The sequence below is a fragment of the Syngnathus scovelli genome, chromosome 8, assembly GCF_024217435.2.
Source record: "Syngnathus scovelli strain Florida chromosome 8, RoL_Ssco_1.2, whole genome shotgun sequence".
In the NCBI taxonomy this organism is placed as follows: Eukaryota; Metazoa; Chordata; class Actinopteri; order Syngnathiformes; family Syngnathidae; genus Syngnathus; species Syngnathus scovelli.
Genome location: NC_090854.1, coordinates 10,903,689 through 10,921,946, shown reverse-complemented (window position 1 = coordinate 10,921,946; position 18,258 = coordinate 10,903,689). Strand labels below are relative to the sequence as shown.

Genomic DNA, 18,258 nt, shown 5'->3' with positions numbered 1-18,258 from the left:
GAGAGCGGACATTATGCATCACAGGAGAATGACATTGGCTTGAAATGTGCACATAATCAGCTACAGGATGTGGATGGTCATGGCCAGGTTAATTTGAAAGCTGCTAAACTTCTGGGAGGACGACACGGTGGCGTGAATGAAACCTCTGAGTGAGGAACAAGTCTTTGCTGCCATCTAGTGGCAGGTTGGGTTAAGTATACCTGTGATGACATTTTACACATCTGCTTAAAATGGCCTGTTAATCAGTAGATTGATGTTTGTTCAATGAAATGTTCTAGAATCTTTATTTATATTCCCAAACCAAATTTTAAAAAAGTGATTACTGCTCATCAGCTAAGCTTTACTCAAATGTAATAAAGCTACTAAAAAATTTACAACAGGCCCTGTTATCCATTTTGTTTCCTACAGTTTTATTGACTTCAACACTGTTATTGTCGTTTGTGAATACGCTAGCGAAATTGCCACAGACAGATGACAAACATATTGTGCATCGACAGCCGACTGAATACATCACCTGTGACCTAATCACACACTTGGAAATGTAATATGTGAACACTGAACGGCCGCATAAATAACTGCACGAATTGGGACAACAGTCAACTTCCCTTATAAACTACACCGTCACAATGAAGAGAGGGGTAGTAAAATAAAAACACTAATTAAGAATCAATGTGATATACCGTACACACATTAAGTCATTAATATAGTCCAAAAATATAGAATTAGATCTTCAATTCACAGGTATAAAATTACATTTAAGATATTTGTGACGTAAAACAATCAGCAATGGAATGTGGGGGCATGAGGGGAGGGCGTGCACATTTTCACAATTGAAAGGTTGAGTATCAACAAGAGGGCAACGTCGTAGCTAAACAACATGAACAAGCCAGAGCCATAGTTGAGAATTCAATTGAAAAAGCAAGATAAACTGACCTGTCTTTTGATAATTCGGTGTGAAAAGAAGGACAGTATCAAATTGTGACATTAATATAATGCTCCTTTTCTCTACTAAATTGTCATGCATATCTTGCAATTTGCTATCTAAAACTCTGGCATGCCCTCTGAGCACTGGTGACATTTTATAGCTCAACACGACAGGTGAGTTACATTCCTCGTTCCAAAAAATAATAATAATAAAATGAAGACAAAAAAAAACAGCCAATGTTCCCAAAAAAGAAGCTCCAAGTGGAAATCATGGACAGGATCACATTCAGTCAAAATAATAAAACCTCACATTGTTGGGTTGGTAGGATTAATCATAAAGGGTCAAACAAGTGATCAATTTTAATACTACAATGTACAAAAAAACATGTGATATATTAAAAGAAAAAAAATAAACTCATTAAAAAAATCTGGTGTGATCCATGGCAGTGTCAAATGCTCTGGTAGCGCAAAAGTAATCCAGTGTCTCTTGGTAGAAATGACCACAAAAAAAAATCTAGCCAGTGGCCGAAAAGGGGCTTTTAGATAAAAAAAAAAAAAAAGAAAAGAAGAATGGCTGCTCAAGGAATGTAATGAATCATATTTCAATATATCAAGAGTCTCGTTGTTATTATCTCTTCAAATAATTGTCTTATATCGATTTCCAGTGTACAGCTCCGACAGTGGACATCCAGTGGAATGGCTTACATGAAAATAAAGATGGCGCCCCAAAAAAAAAGTCAGACCATTTTTGCTCATCAGGGTCAAAATGGATGGAACCAGTCGCTATTTGGATGAAGGACTACAGTGGGGCTGGAAATTAAAACTGAGCCTGATTACGATGGTGACGCTTTCTCTCCTAGTCCTGTCAGAAAACTGTATGCTGTGTTGCTGCCCTGACTCGTTTGTAGGGATTAGAGCTCAGTGGTCAGGAGGCCTCTGAGTGTGGCTCCATCCTCTGAGGCTGCCTGCTGATCCGTAATGCTACAAGGCGGACAAAAAAAATAAATAAAAAATAAGAACACTAGATTGGTTGGACATTTTTGCGACAGGAAAAATACTAATGGATGCTTTGATTTGATCATGAAATGCATATAAGAGTAGAAATCATCTCATGGGAATGCTCTGAAGCACATTCCATCAAGTTTCAGCTTCGTCGACAGGGGGCAGCAAAGGCTCAAAAACTACTTTGAGAAATAGCTCAGCCCATATGGTGTATGTCCTGCAAAGACCCGGCTTTACCTCATGGAGTTGCTGTGAAGTGTGCGAGCGGGGTGAGAGAGGGCTGAGGTGAGAGCGGCTCCCCCATCCGCGGGGGGAAGAGCAGCGACCTTAGCGGGGGGCTCAAGGTCGAGCAGGCCGTTAGTAAAAATACCGGGAGGCTGCATTAGAATGGGATGGTGGGGAGAAGGAAGGTGGTCAGCATCTAATCCCAACAAGTCAAAGCGCTCTAAGACAGACAAGAAGCACATCCAAATAGGGGGAAAAAGAAAATGAATGTTCACTCACGGCGGCGGTAGGAATGATCCAGCGAGGGGTGATGGGCGCTTTCGGTGGCTGCACAGGGGGTAACTGCAAAACAACAAGAAACTTGCTTGTTTTTGGAGCAAATATCAAATACTGAAACAAATGCACATAAACATCTGACTAAGCATGACAATATTGAGGTCCGGACAGTCCGTGCTTGAGGAGAAAGGAGTTTGGCTACAACGCAGGTGTGTTTTCAGACGACTTATTTCCCTCCAGGGGTTTGAACATCATATCACCCCCTTCAGAGCTTCAAGAGAAGAAAGATTCAGGAGGAAAAGGTTTTATCCAGCTGGAAAGCGAGTGCTTAATAAAAAATATGTTTGGGCTTTTCCTGCTAATGTCTGATAACCAGTCCAATATTGCACATGCAGTTCTTTTGGTACTTTTGACGCCTCAAGGGCACTACGGTGGACAAGCGGTTAGCACATTTGCCTCACAGTTCTAAGATTAAGAGTCGCAAGCTCAGTTCCGACCTTCCTGGTTTGTCCACAACTAATAGAAATTTCAATTCCTCGATATGCTACATAAATAGAGGATGCTATATTCAAAAGAATACTTCATGCAGATAGTAATAGAGATCATCCAAGCAACTTCTGATCCAAGCATTTCGTTCAGCAACTCTTTTTTAGGGGTGGGTGCATCAAAAAGAATTTCAACACAGGATATTATTTTCCTCCTCTTATCCTTTTGCTCTTCCAATAATTCACAGAAGTGAGGCCTTGGGGAAAGTCTCCCTTGGACTGCTGTTAGAGATCCCTGGAGGTAGCGTGTTAAGGCCGCTTCTATGAAACTATGATCTAGCGATAGCATCAGAGGCCTGAATATGAGTTCAAAAGAACATCACAAGCAGATGGAGCTGTTTGATGATAACGTTCAGATGTTCTTTTAGTTAGCACTCGTCTGGGTTTAAAAGTGTTTCGTCCTTCCTGTGTGGAGTTTGCATCTTCTTTGCGCTTGCATAGGAACTGCGGCCAAATGAATCTTTAACCAGGTCCCATAACTACTGCTGAAAAAAAGTGTGCGCCATCAAAATTAAAAAATTACACTTACAGCGGGGATCGGGTCAGTGAAGTCAATCAAATTATCAGGCAGTGGCGCAGTCGTGTTAGGAACGTCAACTTCCTCTGCTTTAACCTGTAAAGTGGCACAAACACTTTAGCACACCTTGGAAGCAGCATTGAAACAGACAAAAGCTGCAATGAGCTCGGGAAAAAAAAAAAAAAAAAAAAGACCTGAAGGACTTTGAGTGCGGTGCTTTCCACAACGTTGGGTGGAGGAGGGTTTGAATCTTCAGCTAACCTCTCAGCACTGAGGAACAAAACAAATGAAAAATGCAATGGGAGACCATTTTCTAACAGACCAAAAGGTTCTTCAAGTTTTGTTTTTTTCTATCTATTCAACTCCCAACCAGACAGATGGACACAAACCTGGGAGCGCCCTGCAACAATTCTTTTTAAACCTAAAACACTTTCAAGCAACTCAATTGAGGAGGCCAATCAACCTCTTCTTTTAAATGTCTGTCAAAGATTCACACCGACCTGGTGCCTACTGATGACACCATCGAAGAAGACTTGAGGAGCTCCCAAGAGTCTTGGATGTCAGGGCGACTGCTAACGGACAGAGATGAGTTACTGCCCATGCGGCCGGTGCGCGACTTCAACCTGGCAACAGACGGAACACATTCTAAGTTTCTGGCACAGAATTAGAGATGGATGACTGAGTTGAATCAAAGTGTCTTTGAACAACTTCAGATAAAGTTTGTTAGGTGCCCAAGTCTGAAAATGTGACAGTGAGCGAGTGTTTCTACCCTTCCATCTACTTTTCATAATGACCTCATCCTCATAATTTTCCTTTAGCAGTCAGATTAAGAAGCAGGATATACGACGGTAATCGAGCGTTCTTCCATTCAAATAAGCGTGTTGACGAGAAAGCAGCCCACTGAAAAAGATGCAGAAGTACAGTAAACCCATACCTGGAGGTTTCCTGCAGATTACAGTTTTTATCTCCCATCGTTGTGACATGTTCCTCCAAACTAACCTAAAGAGAAAAAAAAAAACACATTAAAAAATCTACACAGTATAGTATGTGATCAGTGAAAGGTAGACAACCAGTCTGGGGTATGCTTGGCCCTAATTTACAATCCCTTTAGAAAATGGATGATATGGTTGGACATCTATCCCATTATTAATTACAGTTCATCACCTTGAGCGTTGCGGCCTCAGCTTGCGCTTTGAGGATGTTACTCTTCAGGTCGTCTGGGGCACGCAGTGGTGTGACAACTGGGCTACTTCCTGCACTGTTCAGACAGCATTTCTCTTTGAGCTTCACAATGTCCTCCTTTTGATGGACGTTGGGTAAAAGAAGAAGAGAGGAACATCATCACTGATTTGATTTCATTTTCAGCTTTTTGAGCTTACCACAACAGAATCAGCACCCACCTGGTTATTCATGACCATATTGATGTTGACATTGTTCTTGGCTAAGAGTGGACTGCTCTCCAACTCCAGTTGTTTGAGACGCGCTGCTGTTTCTGCATGAAGGGAAGGAGGGGTTAACTTGAAACTAGTGTCAGCTTACCAGCACAATACACTCAATCATAACATTACAATCAGGTTCCATATATTTTTTAACAGTACGTGTGTTTGTTTATTCAGCAACTGACCAGTGAGGCTGACTAATTCTTCGCCAGAGGCACCAGGAGGAGAGTAGGCTAAACTCGCACCCGCCTCTTCGACGGCCTTTGTGGCGGGAGCCGCAGGAGTTCTTAGGACATCATCAATGCACGTCTCGATTAGGTCACCAGCCAGGGTTAAACTATAGACAAACCAGATGGGAGGGGGAGAAATGAAATCAATTTTGATGCCCTTTGAAAATACAAGACGTGCTAGAAAATGTTCCGTGATATCTGTAGTACAGCCAAAACTAAAATGGGATTCAGCATTTGGACAACTTACCGACGATATCCACACACAAAAAAAATCTGCAAATGAGCAAATGGTGTGTGATGAAATTTTAAAACAACCAACAAGTAGATAAATGAAACTAAGAATCAAATTGGCAGATATGTGGTCACATAGTATTAAAAGTAACAGTGTTTATTCTCTCGAAATTATACGTGCGTGTTATTCAGAAAGATAAACAACTTTGGTCCAAGTTGTAAGTATTCACGGTAAACAACAGTTTCATCAACACTTCACAAATCACGTCATCGTCTGTTTCAAGAGAAACTTAACATTTACGAGAAAAATATTGCTTATGTGAAAATTAAAGGGTACAATCACTTCAATCACATATTGTCAATAAATTATGCTTGTTCGATTTTCTTCATGGAGTCTGATAGGACGGGATTACTGATATATCGTCAGTCATAAAGTTATACACTACATTTAAATACAGTAATCAGGTAAAAAAAAACATTTGAATATGCATCTTAATTAGAGATTGATTTGACTTTGAATATTTTGTTGAATGGTTGAGAACTCCCAAGTGGAACACAAAAAACAAACTATATCGACTTCAGATTTCACAAGTAACATATTGAAAGGTTATCCGGATACCTCTATGTCATTTTTAGTGATGAACATCATATATTTTGTTTTAACGAAATATGCTGATGCAACTTAGAAATTCTATCCATCAAAAAAGCACACACAAAAAAAACATTTGAAATATTAACCATAAGGAGTAATAGGAAATAGAGTTGAATGATGGCATCTCAGCACAACATTTTGTGACCTCGTGGCTTTCAAATTCCTGAACCCGACACCGATACCAGATCAGTTGAGAGATTGTGGAAAATGAGACAAGAAAGGCCTGACTAGATGAAAGACAGAAGATTCCGAGAGGTTGAAATGCTCAGACTGTTTGGCCGGTCACGCCTCACACAGTAATGATCAATCGATCCACCTCATATAACCAGCGCCAGCGTGATAATTGATATTCGTGCAATGCATGACACTATGTGAGAGCAACTAAGACAGTCAGATTTCAGTGAGCAACACATTTCAAGCTTTCAGAAAGCCTTAGAAATCATTTGTTTTCACAAACTCATCTGAAAAAGGCACACAAAAAAATGCTATTTCATATTCACAATGGTGATTGGAAAACATGGGTGGCACGAGACCTTTAACATAGTGCAAGTAGCAGTAGTAAGTACAGGTATTATGTGTGCATATTTTTGTCTATAGTGTACTTTTTAAATAAGGAAGGTATGGAAGGGTTGAAGAATGTCTCAATGAGTGCAGTATTTTCAGAATGAGACTTCAAAATGTGAACTCAGTCGGGAGTAAGGCAGCCTGGGCACCTCTAGCTGAGGCAAAAACAGTCCAATGAGGTATAAAATAAGATAGCCACTTTAGGGAGCCTACCACAAAAAAAAAAAAAAAAAAAACAGCAAAAGCTACGTGAAATGTTTGAAACCTCAAGGCATTAATACATTGATGGCCATGCAGCTCAGTCACTGCCACAGTTTTTATGAGGAAATCACTGCTGAGGCGAGCGCGCGCAGTCCAATTCATGCCAAGATGAGATGACTGTCCGGTGCTGGGTTCTGCCCAGCTCCTTGTGAGGAGCTTTGATGAAATACGAGCGAGTAGGATGCAGGGGGGAGGACACCTGAGGAGATTGAGGTGGGTGACAAGGATAAATATGTGGAGGGGGGGGGCACACAGGAAGGGAGTAATGAGAGGTGAGGTAATGGCATGTCGATGAGGAAGCAATAGAGAACAATGAAGAAGGGATCAAGGAGAAGGAAATCATGTCATTACAAATGACTCATTCAAAGAGAGCAGCGGCCGGAAGATGAAGCAGCAGATTCCATGAATGGAAAATATTCATATAGATTGATATGCATACTGGAGTCAGCCATTGACTACACACGGCAGTGGCCGTTTCTACTTCATTGAATTGATGCCCAAGAAAAGCCTCCCACGAAGCACCGACAGTCACCTACGGTTAATGAGTTGCCATTACATGCTAATCAAAAGAATCAAAGCGGCGTAATCACAAGAGACAATTCCACCTTTAGAGCGACATTTTCAAAAGGTAAAAAATCATTAAAAGCCCCCACGCAACGCAGTTATTCATAGGTTATGAGAGCTGTAGCAACACCACCAACAAAGAAGACACTTAAGGTAGCATCTTACCTACCTGACCTTCCATATTAGGCCTTTCCTCAGTACATGTTAATACTGGAACACAGAGGGGAACACATGCATTTACCTGCTCAATCTTTGTTTTGCACACACTCTTTTCATGAGTAAGAACCAGAGAAGACACACAGACAATATGTGCCTCTCTGCACAGCCCTTTGGACAGTTTCAGCCAAGCCAGCTCTTCAACATCAATGCTAAAAAAAAATAAAAAAACCCACCTTCTCTTTTCCCCTCCAGGACTCCTGGGCAGAGGCTCTATTTCCAACGGGCCACAAACAGAAGCAGGCGCAGCAACGTTCACAACCGGCACACCCGACCAGGCGCCTCGACCAGCGGAAACCTTGTGAAGGAGGGGAACAAAAACATATTTTTCAAAAGTGCTGCTTTGATTTTATATTAGCAGTGACTTGAAGAAGTGAAGTTGCAGCACTCACATGCTTGTCTTTGCTGGAGTTCAATCCGTTGCCCGATGAAAGAACCCTGAGCAAAGAGAGACATTTACATTCCAATCTACATAAATAATTCAGCCAGCCCTTGGAGATCCATCTCCAATATTTACACCCTCTTCTAGCACTAAAGAGCTTCAAAGACGTCATGATAAAACATTGAGGCGAGAAGACTATATTAGCTCACATGAACTGAAGCATATTTAGCATTTACACGCCAGATCATAAACTGTTACAGTGACAAGCTGGTACAGCCCATTAAACCTGATGACATTTAAGTCATAAGAAGTCTGATTTAAAGGGTAAATCAATAACTTAAATAGGTGACGCCATTTCTTCAGCTCACCCGTAAATTCTAAAACAAAAGACTACTTGGATGATAATCCGGCCAGGCACGCGCCACAATGCGAGTCAAATATGAGTCACTGCTCTCTGAGTAACGGACTACCACTTGAAGTTAAATATGAATGATATGACAACAATTATTCCACGCAAAAAAAATGTTATAATTGTAACAGCGACATTTCCATTTTGATATCAAAATCACAAAAAAGTAAGAAAACTCACTCCTGAGGATTGAAGTGTCCTGCAAAACAAACAGAAAATATGGTCAACTTTTTGGCCAGGTGAAATCTGAAAGTGTCGAACGGAAGGCGGTGACAAAGATACAAAGAAAGATATTTCTGAAATAATTTTTCAAAACAAAAATCGGGATATTCTTAAACCCACACAGACACTTTATATAGCAGTCAACATTCAGTTCATCTACTGTATAACTAAGAAAATCCTGAATACATTCAAAATTGACCACCCAATCTTGTTTTCAAAAATCATTGAAGATGTCAACTGTACAGTCATTCCAACTCGGGAAAAAAAAAAAGGTCAAATACAGTGAATCATTAACAGTCCTGCGTTGACATTTCTGCCCAGTGACGAGTATGTGTTAACTTGTAACTACCACCACTCTCAAAAAAAAAAAAAAAGGGTCCGTCATCATCATCAAGTGTGGCTGTCTATGATGTTTGAGATTTGGAGGAGTACATTCACGGTGTTCACTGGTCTACAAAACTGTTTTGGTCCGTAACGCAACACAGCACTTGACTGCAGCACTCACCTCTGTTCTGCATCGTTCTTCTAGAATAGCGACGACTAGGCCTCCTCTCAAAGGAGGCTGAGCGGCGGGCTTTATTGGATTTTGTTGTCTGGTACTCTGTGTTTCCACTGGTCACACACACAAACACAACATTTTCACTTAACAGAGCAGAAAAGCGTAACCCTCCACTTAGTCTTAATCGTCAGACTAAAACACTGAATGCGCTTTTCCTGACAACACTTCATAATTGTACATACACAAATGACCCCGGTTGAACTCTGAACCCATTTGAGCGAGAACTCTCCAGTACCAACAAACTCGCCACTAAAGCAAACATGACTGCCAGTGTTTATCTGGCTGGGTAATGTTTAAACACTCACGCGCAAACACACACACACTAAGTATAGGGCCTCCGCAGTAAGATGACAGCATAATTATAAAGTACGTTATGCGTGTTACCTGTATCTAAAGCGTGAGCCCATGCGGATGAAGCCGGAGCGCGCCGAGTTCTTTTGTACCGGCCCCCTCAGCCGGAAGAAGGCGTGATGTTCCACGGCACACTTCCAGAGGTGCTTACAGGCTTTCGGGTGCTCCATTCTGAAGACAAAGGTGTGCTCCTGCTCTTTGCCCTAAAGAGGATGGATTACATTTCAGCGGTAACAAAGAGGAAGTGTGTCTGTGTAGAAATCCTGATAAGCAGTCATTATTCCTTGACGACAAAAACAACCAGTACGTGTTATACTATTTTAATACGAATCTACACTCTATAGCGAATTGTGGGTAGTTAGCTAACTTTAACATGACTCTGATAGCATTGACAATTATTTAGCTTATTTATTAATAATGAACACATATTCAATGGGTGCTTTATGCGGGTTTGATTTCATATATATTTTTGAACAACATTAGAAAGTGACCTCATAAAGCTTTTCAGGAACTAAGCAATCTCAGCCAAGCCACTGTGCAGTCTACATTGAGTTGCATATTTACAGCCAGACTGATAAAAGAGGCCGTGCACGTTCATTACTCAACCCTATCAGCACGCTGAGCGACTTCTTGGTCAAATCTGCACTTTACTTTAGGAAGGAGCCATTCCCTCTGTTCAACTTAAGACATGAGGCGTGAAGGATGTCTTGTAAAAGAACATAGAGAAATACACAATTTTCCCGCAGAAACAATAAACACACTCGTTACAAGTGTTTCAGACAATCACAAAATAAACCTGACCAGCGCTGCAGTGCCTATGAATTGTCTCTAAAAAGAATTATTAATTGACACCTCCTTAGACCATTGTCAGCTAGCGTGAACTTAGGGTGCCACCACATTTAGTACATTACTGAGTGTCCAAGCATGGGTAAATACATGCACTGACCGGGAAATGATACATTATTCAAGGGTTCAGTGTGTGTGCGTGTGTGTTGGGGAGCGTGGATAATGCATACCAGAAATACCAGAGAGGAGGCTTCTTTATTAACCTCCCACACGGACCTCCAGGATGGACATAAACAAGCTCTGCTGCTCCCACATATACACTTGCCTCTGGGCAACCTAACAACAAGTCCACTTTCATTTTTATTTTGGGACAGGGGGGCCCAACGGAGAACTACATTATTCTTCTTTTATTAGGAAACAAAGCTCTGTATTTTTATTTTTTTTCATGTGAGGCGACTGCCAACAGACGTAAGTGGTTTTCAGGGGCGCCGCAAATATGACGACTAATATTACCCACTGAGAAGACGTAAAATGATTCCATAAAGCCCTGAAGATAAAACGACCAAATAGAATGATTATGATTATAGTAGGTGCAGTATGCAAGAAGCACTGATACTGCATAATTTAAGAGAAAATGAAAACTGCAGGGCACGTATGACTGAAATTTGAAGAGGGGAAAAAATTCATATCTGTCAAGGGTTGCTCCCCAATCACTGCAGGCTGATAGGAACACACACACACATACACACACACGTTATATCCCACATTCTACACTTTGACTTTGAACATTTTGCCCCCTGGGAATTATTTTAATGCGTGTGCATAGTCACCTGGTCATCATCCTCCACAACCACCAGAGTCAGCTTGCTCTTTTTAAAATCCAAGCGAGTGATCTTGGGCCTACAAACAAAATAAGCAAAATGTATAACAAATAAGAGGTAGGGTTAAAAAATAAAAAAACATCACATCTGAGGCATTTAATCAAACAGGCCAACAAATTGGGTCATAGTCAAGCATACCAGAAAAAGAGGCCAATCTTGGTTTGTCCTTCAAAGACCAAAACACCAGTTGGCGTCAAACCCAGACTGTACTCGTTGCCATCTCGTGCCTGCGTGTTGAAAGAAGGATGGTGGAAGAAAGGGCCAGAGAGGAGAATATACAGGTGTCACTTACCTGAACCATATGCATGTCCACACCATACATTTCCAACCATTTTGCTTTATTCAAGTAGTTGATTTCAGCTTGTGCTGGTGTTTGACCTCTGAGGGTATAAAAAATGGAATTATACATTAGCTACAGAAACAAACAGCCACTTAATAGTACACGATGAAGGTCTACATGGTGGGCAAAAAGAGAAAGAGTCAAATAGCTTAGCACTGAAGTTAAAGAACCCAACCTGCACTCCTTCCATCCATTGTATATAGCCAGCTCCACATCCTCAGTCTGTTCAGGGATAAATCTGAATTCTGATACCAGGTCCAGATTGTGTTCTAGTGGGTCACAGTCACCTAGTTCCGCTGGGGGAAAAAAAAAACAATCATCGGTTTGTGTGTTTTTTTTTGTAGGAAACGGAAATAGCCATACATTGCACAAAGATGGTCACGTTAAAGTTGAATATCAGAATCTCTTCTTTGACAGGGAGTAAAGCCTTGACATAGAAGCGACGGAGTGGAGGAAAAAAAAAAAAAGCCATCTTTTAAGAGAATGCTAAAAGGAAAACGCTCAACAGGAAGAGGGGAAAAAAAAAAAAAAGCAGAGAGAGGGTTCTGGATTAGGAGGCCACTGAAGAGGATGGCGCACTAATGAGCTGGCATTTAGCCTCTAGTGACTCTGGAAGTGTGTGTGTTGCTTACAAAGTTCCCTCATCTCTCGTATTCACACAAAAAGCTGAACAACACAGTGGATCTGGAAGATGGCAGTTTTTTAAAAATTTTGAAACTTGAGAGTAAGATGAATCATTTGAAAACTTAATGTAACCTATAACCTATATAAGCTTGTTTCAACCACTCTTTGAGAGGGGAAATAAAAACACATCTTTGTTTGAAATTGCACAAGAGTGCACACCCACTCATAAATGAGAATGTGGATATGTTCAGAACGAATCACTTCCATAAATCTGTGTTAAATGAGTCAGCAAACACCTGGTACAATTTAAGGTGTCTTTGAATAACCACAATTTGGGTCGAGCAGCTCAATTTGTTTTTTCCAGACATTGTTTGGCTTTCTAACAGAAGCCAGACAGTTTTGTGCTAACATTGACTTGTTGACTGTAGTGCGCCCCATGGTATAATTATTACCTTGGATTTTTTTTTTTGTACCTTCCTCTGGACTGATACATTTGCTTAATAAGGTCCATCCAAAGATGCAGAAGCTGACAGCGGATCATAGCTTCTGATCTTGAATGAGACCATAAAGATATCAGGAAATAACAGAACTGTATTTGCAAGCACACTTTAATTGGTGCTTGGTGTGTTCCGACTTCTGAAAACAAACTGAAAAGCGAGAGTTTCCATGTTATCCTGACCATGTCACGAAAAGAAGGGGATTTGGTGACTCACCAACATTGTGCGAGTCACCGAAAGAGAGCGCATTGATCCACTTGAAAAAATGCACTGTGACACCAGGTTAGTCTTGCCAAGATCACGTTCAAATGACACATAGGGTCATTTATTTTATTTTATTTTTAAAAGCTCTCCAGTTCGAAAATACCAACCGGATTAGTAACGATCCTTAGGACAATATGTGGAAGGGGGTGAAAAGATTTAACCTCTGTGAAAAAATAATATGGAATGTGGGCCAACCTACTGGAAGCAAACAAACTTTTAAGGCTAAAAGCCTAAAACCACGTAAAATGGTTGGCTGGTGGACAAAAGTAGTTTTAAGTCCTGCTTGGCTGACTTACCCTGTAGCGAGAAGGCAGCCAACTCCACTGCTGTTTCAAATGGGCATTCTAGCCTGAAATTATCCACAAACAAATGGGAAAAACGTAAGCACTCAGATAACATGCCACAATCAGAGCAGGGGGGAAAATATCTCCACACAGGAAAATAGCTTACTTTCCACTGAGGATATCTTGCTTCAACTGCAACACAAAAAGGTATCTGAAAGAAGAATAAAATAATGTCGTGAAACAGGGTAGTGATTAATTCAGTTCAATAACATCTGTTACAAGCAGAGGAGCTTGTTCATCCCAAATTTTACAAATTAATTCTAAAAAGTTCATATGTAAACTCACCTGGTAAGCTCCTCGTGCAGGTTGTTTGGCTCGGAGGAGTAGAACTTCACTCTCATGTGAAGGCAATATGGCGGGCCAACTAAAAGAGGTGAAAAGTGCATAATTCACAAGCGGACGTCATTTTCATTAAAAAAAACTGTTTTTGCTTTTGCTCAGAAATGTGTCAAGGAAAAGAGTTGAAGAGTTGTCTACTTACTTTTCACTTGCTTTTTAATACTTTTTGTAATATCAAGCCAATGCTGGAACATAAAAAAAATAACAATTAGTGAAACAATGTTCCATGTAACAAAAGGTAATGTGCGGTACATACCGACTATATCTTACGAGATTGTACACACTTAACTAATGACGTGGCAAGAGAGAAGGTATATATTAGACTTGACCCAGCCCCCTCCCACACACCCACTTTGCTTTGTTCCACGCTAGACATGCCGACTCTATGAGCCATGAAGGAAGTCAGGCGAAGAAGGGCCGCTGACTATGATGGAGCACATGTAAGCGAGTGAGTGAGTGAAAGAGCGAGGAACTCGGAGCACCGTGGCGTCCTCTCCCCTGCATTCCTCCCTTTTTGCCTTCTCTCCCACTTTTCACAAACTACCTCCCGGCCCTAAATGATGTGTCCTTCCCTCTGTTAAATCTTCCCCCAGTGTTAGTCCTCCCTCCATTTTTATGGCGTTCGCTGGGCATCGGTGCAAAGAGCCACGGTTACCGGCACACCAACAACTTAAAAACAAGTCTTCGTCTGAGCACGAGCTAACTCGCTGAGAGTGCCAGAACCGATCCCTTTAGTCCGGCCAATGACAACATGATGTTGCAGTCAGTTTGATTTTTCGGCTCGACTCCAAAATTCCTCAACTGGGTCTTAAGTGGCTAACTGTTAGCCAGTCTGCGTGGTGAATAAGCAGCTTGTGTATAAATGTGCTCATTAGCTTTATTTTAATACTTTTTTTGTTCTGTAAAATGATTGAAAGTGCACCGGTGGCTGTGTTTGTCTTTGACCACAGTACATAACAAACCAGCGGTGGTAGGCTACATTGAATTGGCTAACACCGATACTATTATCACTGACATGTTGCTAAGACGACAGACAAAAAAAAAAGTCTAACCGGAACTTGTGCCGAGTCCATGAAGCGTAGTCCAAAGTAGTCTTTTTCTACTATGTCCAGATGGTACATGATCTGATCAAACAGCTCCTCACCTTTGGCTTTTTTCTGACAATATCACACAAGAAAAGAAAGAGTAGTTAGATTTTTCAGTGCTGAATTACCTCTTCCAACATGCTGTAAACAAGCCACACAAGTACAGCAATTGCATTTTGTGTCTTTCTTCCCCATTGTGTCCCTTTTGTGTTGGTGTGTTTCACTGAACACAGGTATGAGTAAATCTTCCAAATAGCCTGAATAGGAGTTGCCGTTTCCAGCAAGGCTGTACCAGTTACTGCCTGTGTTTTGCCTGGGACTGGAAGATCTCTCCCTCACATGCAGACACACACGCACACACACATTTGTCTTCCAAACCTCAACTTGAGGCATGGTGACAGTGTTGCCATGGCAATGGGGGTTTAAGTGCCCCAGACACCCTGGAGCTGAGGGAAGGGGGAAAGTGAACACTCCATGTGATCACCTGACGTTTTATGGCCATTCCAACATAATTTATGATTTAAGAAGCAACAAAAACTGTAACATTATTGCTGTAGCATTTTGTACGCACTGCTTTTTTTCATGCATTAAATCCTATTTGGAATCTGTTTTCAACTGCTCTATGTATCAAATTTAAGGACATGACCTATCATCAGTGACAAAAGTTTGTTCACGCACACAAAGTTAATAGTGTGCAGCTCCGGGGGGGGGCGGCCCCATGCTAGTTGGCATAGCCGAGGAAGCATAGTGCACCCCTACGGTACCTTCGGGAGGGAGAGAGACGGTGTACAAAGGCCTCATTGTGCACGCGTGTTTGTGTGTGAGCATGTGTGCCATGCTTTGTTACAGTGCTTCAAGTTTTTTTGTTCCGTTCTTATGCTTTGCCTCGGCATGTCATCACACAAACCGCCGTGAAAGGGGCGTAGGGTATGTATTCTTTGAGAAAGATTTGCAAGCATGCAGCAAAAATAACGAACTACAAACTGGTTAACATGACTGTGGGCTGGTAAAAAGAGGCTGGTGATATACGTACCAAAAGTAAAAAATTGAGTGATAAATAACAGTTAACACAAATCAAAAGCAAATTGGAGTTTGACCAGTGCCCTGAACCGGATTTTAGTTGAACTTTAAGGCGCCATTATTACTAGTGGAGGAGCTGTAGCTGGGCTAAATGATGCTAAAAATATTTCTTATTTTTATGCTAGTACATTGAAATATGACTTTACTCGAAACTGGTCTGCAGTGCAAAAAAAGTTTTCTATTACATTCCAAGTGATTAAAATGTACCAATTCAAAAAGCAATCATTGCACCATACCAGAAACATGTTGTAGAAAGGAAACATTTGCTGTGAATTGAGATCGACAAATAAGGAAACAACAAGGACAACCTCCTATTTGAAAGAAGGGTTAAGAGTGACGAGCTGCAAGTGTCATGTGACGTGGTCATGTGACGTTGTCCAGAGAGGATCATGGAATTACAGTTGATCAGCCACTGAAGCATGCATACCCACATGTGAATAAGTTTCAAGGGGCACAACACACAGCGCTCAACATTCGCACCCCTCTACTACAACTATTTTTAATTTAGAATTAGCCATATTTCCATGATCAAAATAAATCACAGATACATTCATGATATTACACTTGACCTCATTCAGATTGCAGGTGCGCTAAAACGTAACTTGAGCGCCTTTTGGTCGAACGAGTGTTGCAGCCGCCCCCCCCCCCCCCCCCCCCGGCAAGTCGCCAGCTAATTGGAGTCCGTTTGTTAACACAGTTTATATAAGTGACAGATTCTGAAAAGAATGACTATTTCCACGATTTTCTATAAATCCCCAAAGGTATGAGGTCAGAAAGCATCCTGTATGCTATTATGTTGAACTTCAGCATGTTTCCGGTACAACAATGAGATATTCTTACCGGCAGATCGACGCTGACATCGGTCCCATCCAACAAGGACACCCGGCAAGTAATGATGGACTTGGCATCTCCAGCAGCCGGGATGTGCGTTGTCGCGCGTTGGGCTTCCCGTAGCCGCGTTTTTTCTGCATGTTTGCGTATGGAGCGTCGCCCCAGGGTCCTGCGCAGGAAACTCAGCATGCTGGGAGTGGCGGAGGGTCACACTACACCACCTGTATCCCACATAAATGTATTAAACATACAGATGAAGCATACAGAAGAAATCTTGTCATGTGACACAGGTGTACAACATAGATGGCCAGGTCAAGTGTTTATGTATGAATGCCACTCAAAGTGTAGCAATTTACTCCTTTAGATTAATTAGGAAGGTGTATTTACAATACATTTAAATTATGTGTTATATAATTACATCATTTCAGAGAAAAAAAACAGTGGAGAAATTATTTAAACAAAGGTGGCTGGCAACGCAATTAAATTTGCTGCTTTTGGGGCCCTGACCTTTGACTTGAACGCTCAAGACCACAAACTAAATGTTAGGAATCATTAAAAGCTTTATTTAGTAGTAAGTAGGAAAGCACAAAAAAAAAAAGATTATTAGCTTAATTTCTACCCAACCAGGGGCCTAAAAGTACCTGTAGCAAGCGAAGCAACAGGTGTGCGCATTATTATACGTATGAATAATGCCGATGCAATGCCCGCAATTGCAATGCGAGCGCAACATTTCTGTCGGACAGTCCGGTGATATGAATGAAGCGCCACTTGAAGCTCTCTTTGGCTGGACCTCAGATACACTTGCCCGGTTGTGTGGAGACACTTGTGGATTTGGAGAAGGGTTCGGATGAAGAAGCGTGAAATACTTACCGAAGCTCCCCCGTTAAATCCAAAGCACGCCCGCTTGCATTTTAGACAAGCGAAGACCTACATGAAGCATTTTAAGTGTTCGAACTTTGCTTCTTATTTAATTCCGCCTCACGACCCCAGCGCGAGATTTTCCGCTCCCAAGTCCCAGCAAAAAAAAAGTAGGAGGCAAAGCTTTCCCCGGAAGTGACGCCACGATAAACCCCAAACAACAACGTGATTAGCATTTTTCTTTAAAGAGACATGCACTCTTTTGTTTCATTACATACATTACTTTTTAGTCCTTGCTATTTTATCAAATACGCAAATTTACTTCCAGTCAATAAAGAAACTTTGAGATCAAATAATAGAACAATGCACAGGTCCATTTAGTCGTTCAACTCATTAACTGTAATAAATTGATTAATCCTCAGTTTACGACAGCCCACATGACATTTCGAGGTCACAAACAAAAAAGGCACACCGTTATTGGCGCACAACTTAATGATTTTCATTTGATTGTTCCACTTGAATGGCCCCAAAAGTTTTCCTCCTGCTTATAAATTTACTGTATTTACGATAGCGTTAGTGATCCGACTTACGTACTTCTTCGTAAACCGAGACAGTCAATGTTTTTCAATAATCATAAGCGCCCTCTCGTGGTCAGGTTAAAACAGTGTTTTACTGGGAAAATTCATGTAAAATAGAAATTTAAAGTGCCTCAATGTCTACATGAATGCCAGCTTTTGCTGACATTTCGAGACTGGAACTG

At 41.2% G+C, this 18,258-nt stretch overlaps 1 protein-coding gene across 2 annotated transcripts; it reads right to left on the bottom strand.

Moving 5' to 3' along the window:
- Positions 1 to 386: 386 nt before the first annotated feature.
- Positions 387 to 17,681, bottom strand: epb41l5 (erythrocyte membrane protein band 4.1 like 5). Of its 2 annotated transcripts, XM_049727381.2 has the most exons (26): positions 17,511 to 17,681; positions 16,650 to 16,861; positions 14,697 to 14,801; positions 13,787 to 13,829; positions 13,591 to 13,669; positions 13,412 to 13,456; positions 13,258 to 13,310; positions 11,752 to 11,872; positions 11,529 to 11,616; positions 11,375 to 11,463; positions 11,186 to 11,255; positions 9,603 to 9,772; positions 9,165 to 9,271; positions 8,618 to 8,636; positions 8,039 to 8,084; positions 7,823 to 7,944; positions 5,114 to 5,265; positions 4,890 to 4,981; positions 4,654 to 4,788; positions 4,424 to 4,488; positions 3,990 to 4,112; positions 3,684 to 3,759; positions 3,502 to 3,585; positions 2,431 to 2,493; positions 2,164 to 2,303; positions 387 to 1,905 (listed from the first exon to the last, which is right to left on the bottom strand). In XM_049727381.2, the coding sequence occupies exons 2-26, from the start codon at positions 16,827 to 16,829 to the stop codon at positions 1,836 to 1,838; spliced, it is 2,337 nt and encodes a 778-aa protein (XP_049583338.1). In that variant the 5' UTR covers positions 16,830 to 16,861; positions 17,511 to 17,681; the 3' UTR covers positions 387 to 1,835. The 2 variants fall into 2 exon arrangements, with proteins under 2 accessions (XP_049583338.1, XP_049583339.1); XM_049727382.2 differs by lacking the exon at positions 2,164 to 2,303.
- Between the last annotated feature and the right edge of the window lie 577 nt (positions 17,682 to 18,258).

Coding starts and splice junctions, on each gene's coding strand:
- epb41l5 (XM_049727381.2), bottom strand. CDS start 16,829: ATGCTGAGTTTCCTGCGCAGGACCCTGGGGCGACGCTCCATACGCAAA. Junction 9,272..9,602: donor GGCTCACGCTTTAGATACAG/GTAACACGCATA, acceptor GTGTGTGACCAG/TGGAAACACAGAGTACCAGA. Junction 4,789..4,889: donor ATATGGTCATGAATAACCAG/GTGGGTGCTGAT, acceptor GTCCATCAAAAG/GAGGACATTGTGAAGCTCAA.